This window comes from Spea bombifrons, chromosome 4, assembly GCF_027358695.1.
Source record: "Spea bombifrons isolate aSpeBom1 chromosome 4, aSpeBom1.2.pri, whole genome shotgun sequence".
Taxonomy (NCBI): Eukaryota; Metazoa; Chordata; class Amphibia; order Anura; family Pelobatidae; genus Spea; species Spea bombifrons.
The window spans coordinates 44,972,513-44,985,706 of NC_071090.1; the positions used below are offsets into that span (position 1 = coordinate 44,972,513).

Here is a 13,194-nt window from a genome sequence, read left to right on the forward strand (position 1 = left end):
ACAGCAAAGTCATACTAAAAGAAGACAAAAGTCTTGCCATTCAAGCCAGTCTGTGATATTAACGTTGGTGACATTACAGCGGCATTTTACTAGGCGGGAAAGAAGCAGATCTGCCATATGAATGACTTCTCCCATTCCTCTTAGTGCAGAAAAATAACGGGGACTTTGTGGAAGACTCTTGGTTCCTGCACAATAAACCAAACACTTAGCGTTTTCATCTAGGCTCATGTAGCGGACAATAGCAGCGCAAACCCAATCCCATAAAACATACGCACTACGAGACACAAAACAAAAATCAGTGTAACAACGGCACGGTTTACATGCTAAAAGCACAACACAATGCTCTGCAAAGGCTTAGTGGATTACAAGCGTTTTCAGTGGGTTCCTTACAGAAAACCTCCCCTGCTACAATCATTTAAACTATATTCCCTCCCCTGACAGATCTGGTTATATTACATGTTAGAGTATTAGTGGTTATCCGTGTAAATGCAACCTGGTAATCCCAAGTTAAAAATATGATTCTCGGAGAAAAAAAAAAGAGAAAAAACCCCCCACAAAACTCCATAATCAGCCCATTCACTGAAAGCCTTTAAGCATCTGTTTATGACCTTAATAAAACTCGTCCAGTGAGCTTACACTTTTATTCCTGTTCTCAATACGGATGGGTATATTTGTTGCCAGTTATACATCCACATGAACCGTCAGCCCGTAATACTTTGAAAAGAACCACGACCGTGAATTGTCCTGTGTTATTCTACCACCTCGGCTGGGAGACAGCTGTCTTGCCTTATTTCCTATAGCAACGGTTCCTAACTAACAAAACAAAGGAATATAATACTGGACAGACCTCACACAGCTTATTGGGCCAAAAGATGGCTAAACTAATCCTGCCACCCACATAAAAAACGTATTACTTTGATTAAGCGATCATGTAACGGCGCGCGCTTATCTAATCTAGTAAGAATGAAGAACCCACAGCGAAATCCGTACCTTTCACCCGTTACTGTTAAAAAGAAATGGTTTATTTGAACAAGGCTTCTCGATCGAAGGAGATGCCGGAAGTCTAATCATCCCCAGGTATACAATAAAAGCCCTGATTGCGCAGCTCACATCCGCAGCAGATTAAAGCGAGCCGCACACCGACACATTGCCATCTTAACGCCGGCTCCCGCAAACAGGATGAATTGGGGCTGACCGCCTTCCTTCCTTTTGTTTTCATTCATTAATGAGTTCTGGAAATGTTGAGAACTGGGCACCTTTCCAAAGGGGGTTTCTCTGAGGAACACACAACAGATCCGGTTCTGGGGGAAACGTCATTAAATGTCAAGCTGGTGGTCGCGTCATCCTACTTACATTGGCCAGGATGGGGAATCTGGTAGTGGGGGAAGCGCAGTGCCCAGCGTAGATAATAACCTCCAGGTCAGGACACACGTACTTACAGAAACCCCACAATATTTATACAACTACAAAAGGGGAGAGCGGAGATCAATAATTGACAACAACATTAACACAATCCAAGCCACGGGGGTACAAAACATTACACCAGAGCTAAAAAAAATCTGCATAAAGGCCAGAAAGACAAATCGAAAAGCCAACTAGGTATTTTTTTTTTTTTTTAGCCGACCGGAAAGATTCACCCATTAAATAGAAATCATTAAGAGATCTTTCTAACTTTAACTCTTAGTTGTCTGTGAAAGTAGGAGTAAGATAAATAAAGTATACTGGTATACACAGGAACGCAAGCTCTTCACAGCAACTGGAAATGTAACAGAGCGGATCTACATTTCATTGGCAGGCTCACACGTGGCCTGCAGGGCTACAATCATTCTAATGTATAGCTTTAACCCCTTAATGCCGTCATGAAGACAGTAGTGGTGTGCGCACCTGGCGCAGGGGTCTCCCTCACACCCGAGGCAGTCCTTAGAAACCAGCATTCATCCTCCCCAGGCACCTGATCTCGCGAGGCTTACCTTTGCAAATGCAAATCTTTATTTAAAAATAAAAGTTTAAAAAAGAAACGTGCGCCAACAGGTTGCCAGCTAAGCTATGGTTAATTCAGCTGGCTGGCACAATGGCATCAGACATTATGGCACAGCCAAAATCTATAAGATAAATCACAAATAAAACACATTTTAAGAAAAAAAATACCCTGCACGCACATTATTGTTTTTAGAAATGGGCTGATGAAGCTCCGAAGATTACATTTCCTATCACCCTCGCCCAAGCTGATGAGGGTGATGGGAGTTGTGGCCCAGAATAGGTGCACGAGAAAAGCAAAAGGCTGGCATACTTGTGGAAAGGTACTTTTTTTTTTTTTCTTAATTTAAAACTCTTTGTATTACCATTCACCCCTCTGTTTTCTATATTTTCTGAAATGAGAGCGTTGCGTCATGTTCCCTGTAGATTTCAAAAAGATATATCCTGCACGCATAGTTTTTTGGTTTTCTGCAGTTAAATGTCAGTGCAAACAGTCCAAAAAATACACGGAAAGTTGGGTGACAAAAGTGACAATAATTAACGTCACGACTCTACTCGCCAGGGATTGGTAACCAGCTGGTTGCATGATAACTGTTCAATTAAGCGCTGCGTAAATTGTTGGCGCTATATAAAAGATAATAATAATAATAATAATATTAATAATAATAATAAATGCTCCGAGTCAAATACCCTGGGCAGTCTTCTCTACAAAACGATATCCTTTTTGGAGACACGGACATCACCAATTTTTTTTTTGGAATTTCAAGTCTGGGCATGCCCATGCTCCAAAAAACCAGTCAACTGAACTGGTTTGGGGACCACTATCAATGAAAAAAACCCCCAAGATTTTCATCTATCTGTCCTTGAAAAACCACAATCATATAATGGTCTTGGATGTACACTCACACGGCATCGATCGCTATAATTTACTATGAATGACTTGTGTTGGATGTTACCGTATGGATGTCACGTACATTGTTGGAATGCTTCCTTGAAGAAGCAAAGTTCATTTATAAAGGCTGCGGAGATTACAATCCTGCTAGGTAATAAAGGATATTCCTGACACTGGTCAAAAGACTAGACTAATTACAACGTCGCTATGAGACGCTGCCACACAAACATCAAGTCAAATGGCTAAAGCCAGCAGCCCTGTACTCTGGATAGTGTGCAACGAGGTGGGAAGTTCCCAGGAAGTGGCACAGTGACACGGCACGTGTGACATAAGAGGCTCCTCTATGCAAGTGGTGATCTCAAGAGGTAAAAGAAAATCTCCTCTGAATTCACACTGGTCCTGAAGTAGATTAAGCCGGAAGAGAAACAATAAAACATAAGCGAATGATCCATAGATACCAATGGAGCAACTTGTCAATTTCAATATTGTATTAAGACAACCAAAAATCCCCTTTAGGGCCTTGTCGGCCATTGTTCCAATGCTACTTCTCACGGAGGTGAATTCTAAGAAACGCGTGCGGTTTGAAAATGGTTTCACATATACGTATCACCCACACACACTAACAGAACACAGTATCCTCAGCTCGTAAGTCTATTGCAGCTCCTCGTTTGGAAAGGGAGGTTACACGGCTAGGCTCTGAGCAGTCATAAGGATTATTTGACGTAGCAAAAGTCAGCAAATGCTTACAACTAAAAGCCGGATTTAGAGAAAATAAAAACTGTTAGCCTCGACCACTTCTGCTGGAAGGTCATTCCACATATCAACCACCCTTTCTGTATATGTAGGACCACTTTTACAGTTTTTCTTCTTTCTTTGAGATTTTTACAGTACAGAACTGATCACCTTCTTACTTAGGAACACATGTAAACATCAGAATCCACATCGTACTGCAACAATTACAGAAGTTAAAAGGACATTAAACGCTACTAAACAACTCATACCACAGGATTATCACAAGACTCAATGGGTGTAACAGAAGCACACGAGACCTGCTTGAATTGTGTATTTTTAGGTAACTCCACTCACTGAAAGACGCTGAAAAATATTGATTGTTCAAAAGACGCACCAAAACAGCAGGCTGTGTTTCTCTACTTTTATTTAACTACAGAGGCTTGGCTCAGAAAGAAGAATTGCAACCCAGTTATACTAAAAAAAAATAAGAAGGGATCATAACAATAGGGGGTTAATAATAGACAATGTTAGAGTAGTATTTTGTTTTCTTCTTCTTCCCATGGACATTCCACAAAATCCAACAAGAAAAGATGACCAAAAGCTTAGGGCATTGATTCGTAGACTCGGAGCTACTGTTCTGAACAGCAGGCTACTAGCTCTTTGGTGGGATTCGCTTGCCATGCTTCAGTGCATGAGAATAACCTTCCTCCGAGTGTCTACCTCCTCCCAAGCATAAGGCTTTGCCCAGCCATCTCTCAAGGAACAGGTTAAACAATTAGAGTCCCTGCCTCTTAGAAATCCTCGGTCATCGCTCTTCACATGCCATTCTCAGACGCAGCTCTTAAGGGATCTCGCAGTTCAGCCCGTGCACAAGGAACTTGTTAATTTAAAACCGTTACAGCCCTCCTAGTAATAGAGTAATTCCGAGTGTAAACCCGTATACCAAGCAACTTCCTCAAACCACATTCTCTTTCCTACTGAAGTCTAGGGGAACATGCCACTGATTGCTGTGACAGCTGCCCATTTTGCCTCAGACACACTCTTTATTAAGTTAAAAGCACAAAAGCTAACACTCATCTTATGGCAGGGTTGATTGACTTCACACACATGTGCTCACAAGAAGCTTCCCTCATCACCAACGACAATACCTATATTTCTCATGATTCATCATGGAGGACTGAACCCTTCCTGGACTGTTCCTGTACCCCCTTAGCAGACTGCTCGAGAGCCTCTTGGACTGTTTACATCCATGAGGTTCCTTTGTAAGAAAGGTAGCAAATCTCACAATATAATTCTGGAGGTACATATACAGATGCTTGTGACACTATATATCATCCCTAAAGCAAATTCTACCTACATATAAAACGTATTTCACTGTGATGTGCAATTCAAATTGTAGCCGCCGTATTGAGCGAGCTGCCATCTTGTGGCACACGCTTTAGAGCCGAATGCGATAATAGCTTTTACAGAAAAACCGCATGGTTGTGAACAATCTGTGGCACCAGAGGACCATGCACATCCTGCTCAAGCAGATACAGGCAGAGGACATGAGGTATGTTACAACTTTATTTTGGGCTGATGGGAAATACATGTGAAAAGGAGGTAAAAATTAGCATGAAGCTGCTTTGCAATGCCTTTGGTGGACATAGATGTGATGTCAAATCTGAAAAATATAACCTGAATAAAATTAACCGTAACGAGAACACAATAATAAAAGGTTTTACTTCTAGACACTGTTTTAGTGGAGATTCATTGAAAAACCACCCCTGCCAAACACTCAAACTTGATCTCCTCATAATTAAACAATCATTAGCAGAACCTGCTCATCATCGACACGTACCTGACTGAGAAGTTGTCCATGAAAGATGTTGTTGACCACATTCAGGACTTGTTTGATGAGTTTCCTTTGTGAACTCGGAATCAGGGCTTGGTACCTGGTCCCCGTTGTCTCCAGTTCCTGTTGGACTTTATCTAAAAGTTCACAGAGGAATTCCTGAGCATCCTGCTGCGCGTACCCACGGAAGGCTGGGATCAGTCTCCACACAGAGTGGAGCATGGCAAAGGGAGATACCAGCGCCCACTTGCCAGACCACATGATCTGAAAGAGAGTATGCAACTCGTGGCATAGGGAAATGTGCTTTGAACTAGGCTCCTTAGGCTGAATGAGTTCCATGTTTCGACTCTTTGATGCCCCACCACTAAGGCCGGATGAGAAACTTTGACGCCTTGCCACAGACCTTTCCACTTTAGTGTGCTTTTTCGTTAGGTTAGTAAAGTCTGCAGAAGGTATGTATTTGTTAGATGACCTTGTTTTACCATTGGCCGCAGCTGCCAATATCTCCTGAGTTTGATTTAGATCGAGCTGTAAAAAACATTCCCGGAAAGCATGCAAATGACTCAAGATCTGAAGGATGGAGTTCATGTAGCAAGTGTTCCCCAGGTTTCTCAGCCCCGTTACCCCAGGGGTCACAGTAGGCTTCCTTTTTATTGGAGAATCGCCATGCGCTTCATCCGAGGTAGGTGTTGGCAGTTTTTGTTTTGTGGTGGAAGCTGCTTTTTGGTTCTTTTTTTGAACATCTGCCAATACTGTCGTGGGAGGTGTTTGTGTCTGCTGTTGCAATCGAGAACTCTTTCTAGGGGGGGTACTTTCCATCTCTTCCTTTAGCTTGCGTTTCATCAGCTGTCTCCTTTTTCTTGCTTCCTCCCTCTTCTGCTCAGCCTCCTCCCTTAGGCGCTCCTCTTCTAACCTTTGTTTGCCTTTGGGGGTTAAAGCAAACCAAGATCGAAAGACCTTCCCCATTAATGCATGTCTCCGGTGCCAAAGAGCAGTGAAAGCCCGGTCTTCATTTTGAAGAAGAGCTTGAGCCCCTTCATGAGAAAGGTACGAGTCGTCAGCAGCTACTGTAGACCGCAATGTCCTACCACTACGAGTTGTGCAATCGTAGTTTTGGCTTTTGATCGCACTTAGCGTACTGCGTAAGAGCTTAAGGTCACCAGTGGCATTGTCATTTAAAACATAATCATCACAGAGGTAACAGAAGACATAAAGTTCATTCACCTCCAGTGCCATGGGATGTTTGCTTTCCTGAAAGTGTCTGAGTGCGTGCTCTTCAATGTAACGACCACACGCTACATGCGAACAGCTCAAGCAAGCCCATACAGATTCTGTAGTGTTACAAACCACACAATGCCACTTTTGAGGATTTAGGATGGAATGGTCCTGGGCTAGCCGCAAGCGGCCCACATGCCTACACTTATCCATCTTCAGCGGTTAGTTTCTGCAGTCAGCTGTACTGCGTTTGGTCTGTGGCATCGTTTACATACATTCTGCCCTGTGAACAAAAAGACAAACAATTACAAAAATAACAACGATAATTACAAAAAGAAATGCGAATTTCCTCATTAGTGCTAGCCTTCTGCATCAAATACCCAAAGGAAATACCTAGAATTATTATATTGTAAAATCTGCTTTAATAAACAGATTCCCTGTATCCTTGCCGTGGCGATATTATTAACAAAGCCTAAAGACAAAGAGGTGGAAGAACAAATGCAACAGATAAAACGCTAAAGTGCATCTAAAAAGTATATATGTTACCCTTAAAATCAATTTAAGCACATACTACAGATTTTAAAAGATTAAAAGACTCCAACAGGATGATGGTAACCGCAGGCTGACAATAACGCTAAAAATACTGATGCAGTGTATATAGATAGATAGATATAAAAATATATAAAACAAAGGCTTCTGTAAAATAGGTGTACCAGCTGTCATATGAATCAGTCATTAAATAACGTAAATCTGTGCCATGCAAACACTGAAATACTCCAAACACCTAAACTAAACAAAGAAGGAGTTTTGAGGAATATTCCGAAGCACAGCCTAGAAGTACAAAGATTGTGGGTCTACAACAGCTCCAAGTCTCTCCCACGGCTAATCCCCCAGACTTCAATGGCACCTCCACAGCAGGAGGGTCACACTTCCATGGGCAAGTATTACTTTATATCTGCTTCTTTCAGCAGGAACTTGGTGCTACTATCACATCTCAATACACAAATCATGTGGGCTTCCAGGATATTATTCATAATTCCCAGACTCCACAAACGGACTGACCGACCGACTTGCCTGTCCCGACACACATATCCATACTGCAAGCCTGGTCTGTTTGGGGACTACGAGAGGGCCAGGGTTAGAAGTTGCGAGGAAGAACCTCACTAGTTTATGCTGTCGTCGGATCATTCCGACATGCTAAGGTCAAATTTCCCATTGGCATATGTCAAAACTATTTGCACTATGCAGCTTCATTCTGCCCTCCAAATAGATTTAAATGGTGGGTTTGTGACACCCAAGTTTATCAATATCTCACCAATCATACCGCGATTTCTGGAGATGCCACTGCAACTGCCATCAATAATCAGATGACGCAAAACTCTATTTGAGACCATTTGATTGTGAACGAAATTCTTGTACAAGTACCGATTCTCCTATTCCTACCAAAAGCAGAGCTTAGAGAAGGCAAGCAAAGGGGAAAACATCTATAATGGTAAATGCACGCGAGTCATTGAAATCAATTAAGCCCATACAAGTACAACGGCAAAATGGCACACTACAAAAGAAAGAAGTCCCATAATAGAAAAGTAAAATTTATTGCTATGAAAATCATAGAAAATACACAAAGAGCCAATGAACGAGTGTCATTCGATACAGAAGTAATCCTCTTTTTGCTGCTTGAGCAAATTTAGTGACATAGCAGTCCAGAGAACCCGAGGATCACTTGAAGGCCTCTTGAGTTGCCAGATTTAGCCTGTAGCCTCACGCTCATGATTTGTCCTCGAAGCAGAAAATCTACCATGACGGACTACAGGTTGAACACCGACGGTAAGCATTTTAAGCTGAACTCACCATTAAAGGCGTTCGGAAGAGTCCAAAGAGACTCTTTTTGTTGCATGTTTGTCTCCACAGTAGGATAGCACCTTACTTATCTTATAATTCCCTTTCTCTGGTATAAACTAGTGAAAGCTAGAAGATAATTATACAAACTTTCCAACGGCTGACACTCTTCACGGTACAAAATAATAAAAAAATAAAATAAAAAAATAATCTGCTTTGGCAGATGAAAAACCAAAGTTGCCACCAACACAACTAGGCCAATGTGCTGCTACTCATCTAGGTAGCCATCAACAATTAAAGCATGTGTGTATGGGGGGGGTACAATCTAAATGCCACACTGCTCCCCTTTAAACGCCTAACCCGATAAAAGTGAGCAGATGAAAAAGTATGAATCAGTTCTTTTATTTCCCATTTCCTTCTGCGAGAAATGCTAGAGTGTATAGTGGGTATGTCTTTTTCCTGATGTCCACAACCAAACTAATCGCATGGAAAATGGTAAAAGGCTGCTAGTATCCAGTTTAAAAAATGGAGTGGACTTTACGCTGACAGCGTATTTATGTACCCGCCGTACAATCTATGGAATAGGACTGTAAATACGACTTTACAATGGTGTTATCGCCATGAACAGTATGAATGCACCCAACGGGAGTAGACTGACAGGTGGCACGGAGATGTGTTTTTCTGACCGCCACTAAATATCACCTTTAGCTCACAACACATACAAAAAAAAAAAAAAAGTATACGGAAATATGGAAAAACCCGCAACCACGTGTACACACCATAACAGAAATCTAAAGTACAAAGCCAAAACGATAAGACGGACATCACCATGTCCTCATCCAGCCATCAATCATCTTCACAACCGAGGCCCATCAAGCTCGTCAAGACGAGAATGGAAATGTCACATACGTGTCTGAACTGAAACAAGGTCACAAAGGTGCATTAAACCCAGACTACACAAGTGTATACCGTAACAGACACTTAACACAAGAACAATACTTATATTATTATTAAAGACTAGATCAGCTGCGCCACAGCCCTAGAAGAAAAGAAAAAAGAACACGCGTGATGCGGTAACTTTAGTATGATTTGACGTGCTGGTGTTGATTAGCAGGGACTCCGGGAACACATCACATACTAAGTGCCTTGGAACGGAGAATCTCAAAGACTATATGCCGGCAATACGGAGAGATTGTGTGTACCGATTTATGTAAATATACAAAAACTTTACGGGGTGTGTTACGCCAACATACACAGCGACACCTTTCACGTCATTAAAGGCCAGTTACGAGGACACCATGTACGGGCTTTAATCGATAAAATGATCTTTCCGCTCCCTGTGTGTCCGGTATTCACAAAGAGGGGCCAGGTTACTAGCAGCTAACAAAGGCTCAGCCGAACCTCAGGGCAGGTATCAGGAGAGAGCTCATCACGGACCCCACACATCACTATGGAAAGTTCCAAGTATTTCACCAGGCTGGAGCCCTTCACCTTAAAATCAGGTCACAGTGAAGTAAACAGCACAGGCTCGGCGATTCCCGTTGTAGTGGGAGCATGTGCCGGTGCCCGGGGTGAGGAAGCCTGCACTCCATACACACACACAGAGAGGGGACAAGTGGAAGGGTGCAAGGGCTTTGTCCAGCGCTTATTAACCCCGTCGGCGCCAGGGGCGAGCAATGCCACGCGCTGTGCGGCCCGTATGGCGGTGGAAGGGTTAACCCTACCGAGTAATATAGAAGCGGCTTAGGTAGGGTTCACGCTTGGCCGTCCAGTGACATGTGCATGGGGTCCGGCCGGCGGCACATTGCCCGGCCTTGCCTGCATTGGTGCTTCACACAGAAGAGGACATTTCCCTCTATTGTCTGTTTCAGTGTTAAGAGTCACCGAAAGACAGGTCATATCAGAAGCAGGCACTCACCGCGCAAGATGTGTGTGGCTGCTTCCCGGGGAGGGAGAAGCGGAGCACGGAAAACAAGAACAACAAAGTAGGGATTTTCACTCAGCCCGCCGCTGTAGCTCTCGCTCTCTCTCTCGACGGTGACGATGAGGATGACGTCTGGGGACGGCCGTGGGGAGAGGAGAGGGGCGGGGCGATGAAGGGAGACAGAGTAGGCTCAATGCCGGGGGCGGGTGGGGCTACACGGTAAGCAACGAGACTATAGTCGTTTGATTGGAGAGATGATGGTGTGTGGGTGTGGCTTTGCGGGAAGCTGGCCGCCATTTTTGGTCGGGGCATCTGAGCCCACGCGGTGCTGGCGAGAGAGAAGAGAAAGAAATGAGTGGCTGCAGTGGCAGGCAGTGTGCCTGTGATTTCGGGAACATGGTGCAGGCAGTCATGGTGTCCCCGCCCGGGTGTAGTTATTATTAGTGCTAAACCCGCGAGTGGTGGAATTGGGGTGAATATTTGATTACTTCAAAGAAATCGCTGCGGTCTAAGCAATTACCCGAGAAGAGCGGTGTTTCCCCTTTCCTTTATTGTGTCTGAAACATAAGCTGGTGCTCTAACGCGATATATCATTCAGTAACAAATGCAGACCCTGAAAACGTGCTATGGAATTAATTAAATGAAAATCTCCATTCCAAACAGCGCAAAGATTTCCCGTTTTAATGGGATGCCTCCCCCGATCTGCACACACATATACCCCAGGGACTGTGTGCCACTCAGCAGGCGCATGGCATCTCATCACTTGTATGTGACAATGGATCCTTTTACATTGTAGCTGCATCTGTGGCACGTGCGGCCATCCATTTCACCTGCACGACTGATAAATGTTTCCCCTTATATTCTATAATAATCCTAAGGAAACAATTACCTGTCTCATTAACACGCTATAACGTCATGTCAGAGCTTCCTAACGTTTGTCAAAGGCGATACCTTTTATTGGGTCGGCGTAGGAAAAGCTGTAACGTTACATTGGCTTTTGGGACCTCGGAGGTCTCGTCTTCCTTTCTTCGCCTTCCTACGTGAAATCGCATGCTCGTATGCCAAGTACGGGATTAAAATTCCTGTTAAAAATGTAAGACAATTCACTTCAGGGCCACAAGCTATTATAAACGGTTGAATTATGCTCGTATATATATACTTTGTGTCAATGACACGCTCTGAAATGTAAGTGCTAATATGATAAGATTGCAAGCAAGGTCCTGTTTACCTTGCGTCAGCTTCTTCCCATCTGTTCACAGCCTCCAAACTAGGACACATCTATGTTTTTCCACTTTGACCGGTGGCACAGGAGCTGCGGCAGGAAGATATCTCTGGCTATCCCCAGAGTGCTTTTTAATAGTCAATCTGCCATTCCTCAATCCATACATATCATTACATTACATTTATTTATATAGCGCCAGCAGATACCATGGCGCTGTTAGAAAATCATTGAAACACAATAACAAAGTGCTACAAAAGGAGAAGAGGGCCCTGCTCTTGGGAGCTTACAATCTATTTGGTGGTTGAGGGGAGATGAAACAGTATTAGAGGACTGCCTAGACCTGGATGAGTTGGTCGAGTCAGGATGATCTGTAGTGCTTGTAGTGCTTCAGATGGCTGGGTTAGGAGGAAGGGTTGTATCTTGAGAAAGATTCAACATAACATGCCAAAAACAATAAAAAAATTTGGCATAAATAAATACGGGTGAGGTAAGAGCACCAATGGAATGAAGTTATGGAGACCATGTTTTGCTAAAACTTTCTGGACATAAAAACACAATTGGTATATCCTGTATACATTTAAAAGTTACACAAGTCACCTTTGCATTATGCTGCCTAGCACGATTACACCGTATGGACACTTAAACCAAAATGATGTCACAGACTGCCAATAAAGGTTAAAAGGTGGCTTCTTGGGGCTATTTCTCGCTTTAAATACTGTTAAAAATACACAAAAGTATTACACGGGAAGCAGAGAGCATAAAAGAATTGTCATGTGACATACAGTATAAATATCAGCCTCAATAAATCATTTTTTATATTGAAACAATATTTTGGTGGTAAAACCCTGTCGTCTTTATTGTGATTTCTACAGAAGTTAAATATACCAAACCTTGCTCAGGCCAGAGGTACATATAGAAACTGCCATATGGCCAGGATCCCCCAAATCACCGAAAAACGTAACCACCTAGTAAAAATTAGGTGACAAAGCTATTTTCGATGAAAAACCACAACTATAGAATAAAATAGATTGCTTTCAGAAAGGGTGGTCAAGGTCCGGTGTTTCTGCATTAAGGAACATACATTTAATTCCCTGCTCTGCTCCAATGTACACCTAAATATTAACATCTCCTTGTCTACAGCTTGCTAGTTCCAGAACATCACCTGCATAGAAATCACTAGTTCTGTAGCATATGATTTCAGAAATTACAACTGGAATTATAATATTGTTCTTGGCAACTAGTTCAGTTAGATCAAGACGGTAATAACGTTATTGTGGTGCCGCTTAGTCAGTAAACCAATTAAGGGCCTAAACAGACCCCCAGTCCTGATAAGCCCCCCTCTAACAGGAGAGTCATGGGCTGTGGTGTGATGTAACAATGCATTAACCAAGCTCTTCTTTGAGGAGAAGCTTATTGCAGCTGGCCCTTTATAATGCATACGATTCTCCTTCAAGCTCCTTTCAGACGGTCCATATGGCTCATCGCCTTACCAGCATTAAAGGCACAGTAAACCCACATTCAGAGATTTATGGCCAGCTAGGTTAAAGAGTAACAAAATC

The 13,194-nt window shown here is 43.0% G+C and overlaps 1 protein-coding gene across 2 annotated transcripts in view; it reads right to left on the reverse strand.

Annotated features, from left to right (window-relative positions):
* USP44 (ubiquitin specific peptidase 44) overlaps positions 1–10,516 on the reverse strand; it is a 33,283-nt gene extending 22,767 nt beyond the window's left edge. For both annotated transcript variants that reach the window (XM_053462651.1, XM_053462650.1), the window contains exons 1-2: positions 10,408–10,516; positions 5,442–6,933 (exon numbers count right to left, since the gene is read on the reverse strand). In XM_053462651.1, coding sequence (XP_053318626.1) covers positions 5,442–6,863 — 1,422 coding nt within the window. In that variant the 5' untranslated portion in view covers positions 6,864–6,933; positions 10,408–10,516. The remainder of the gene's footprint in view (positions 1–5,441; positions 6,934–10,407) is intronic.
* Between the last annotated feature and the right edge of the window lie 2,678 nt (positions 10,517–13,194).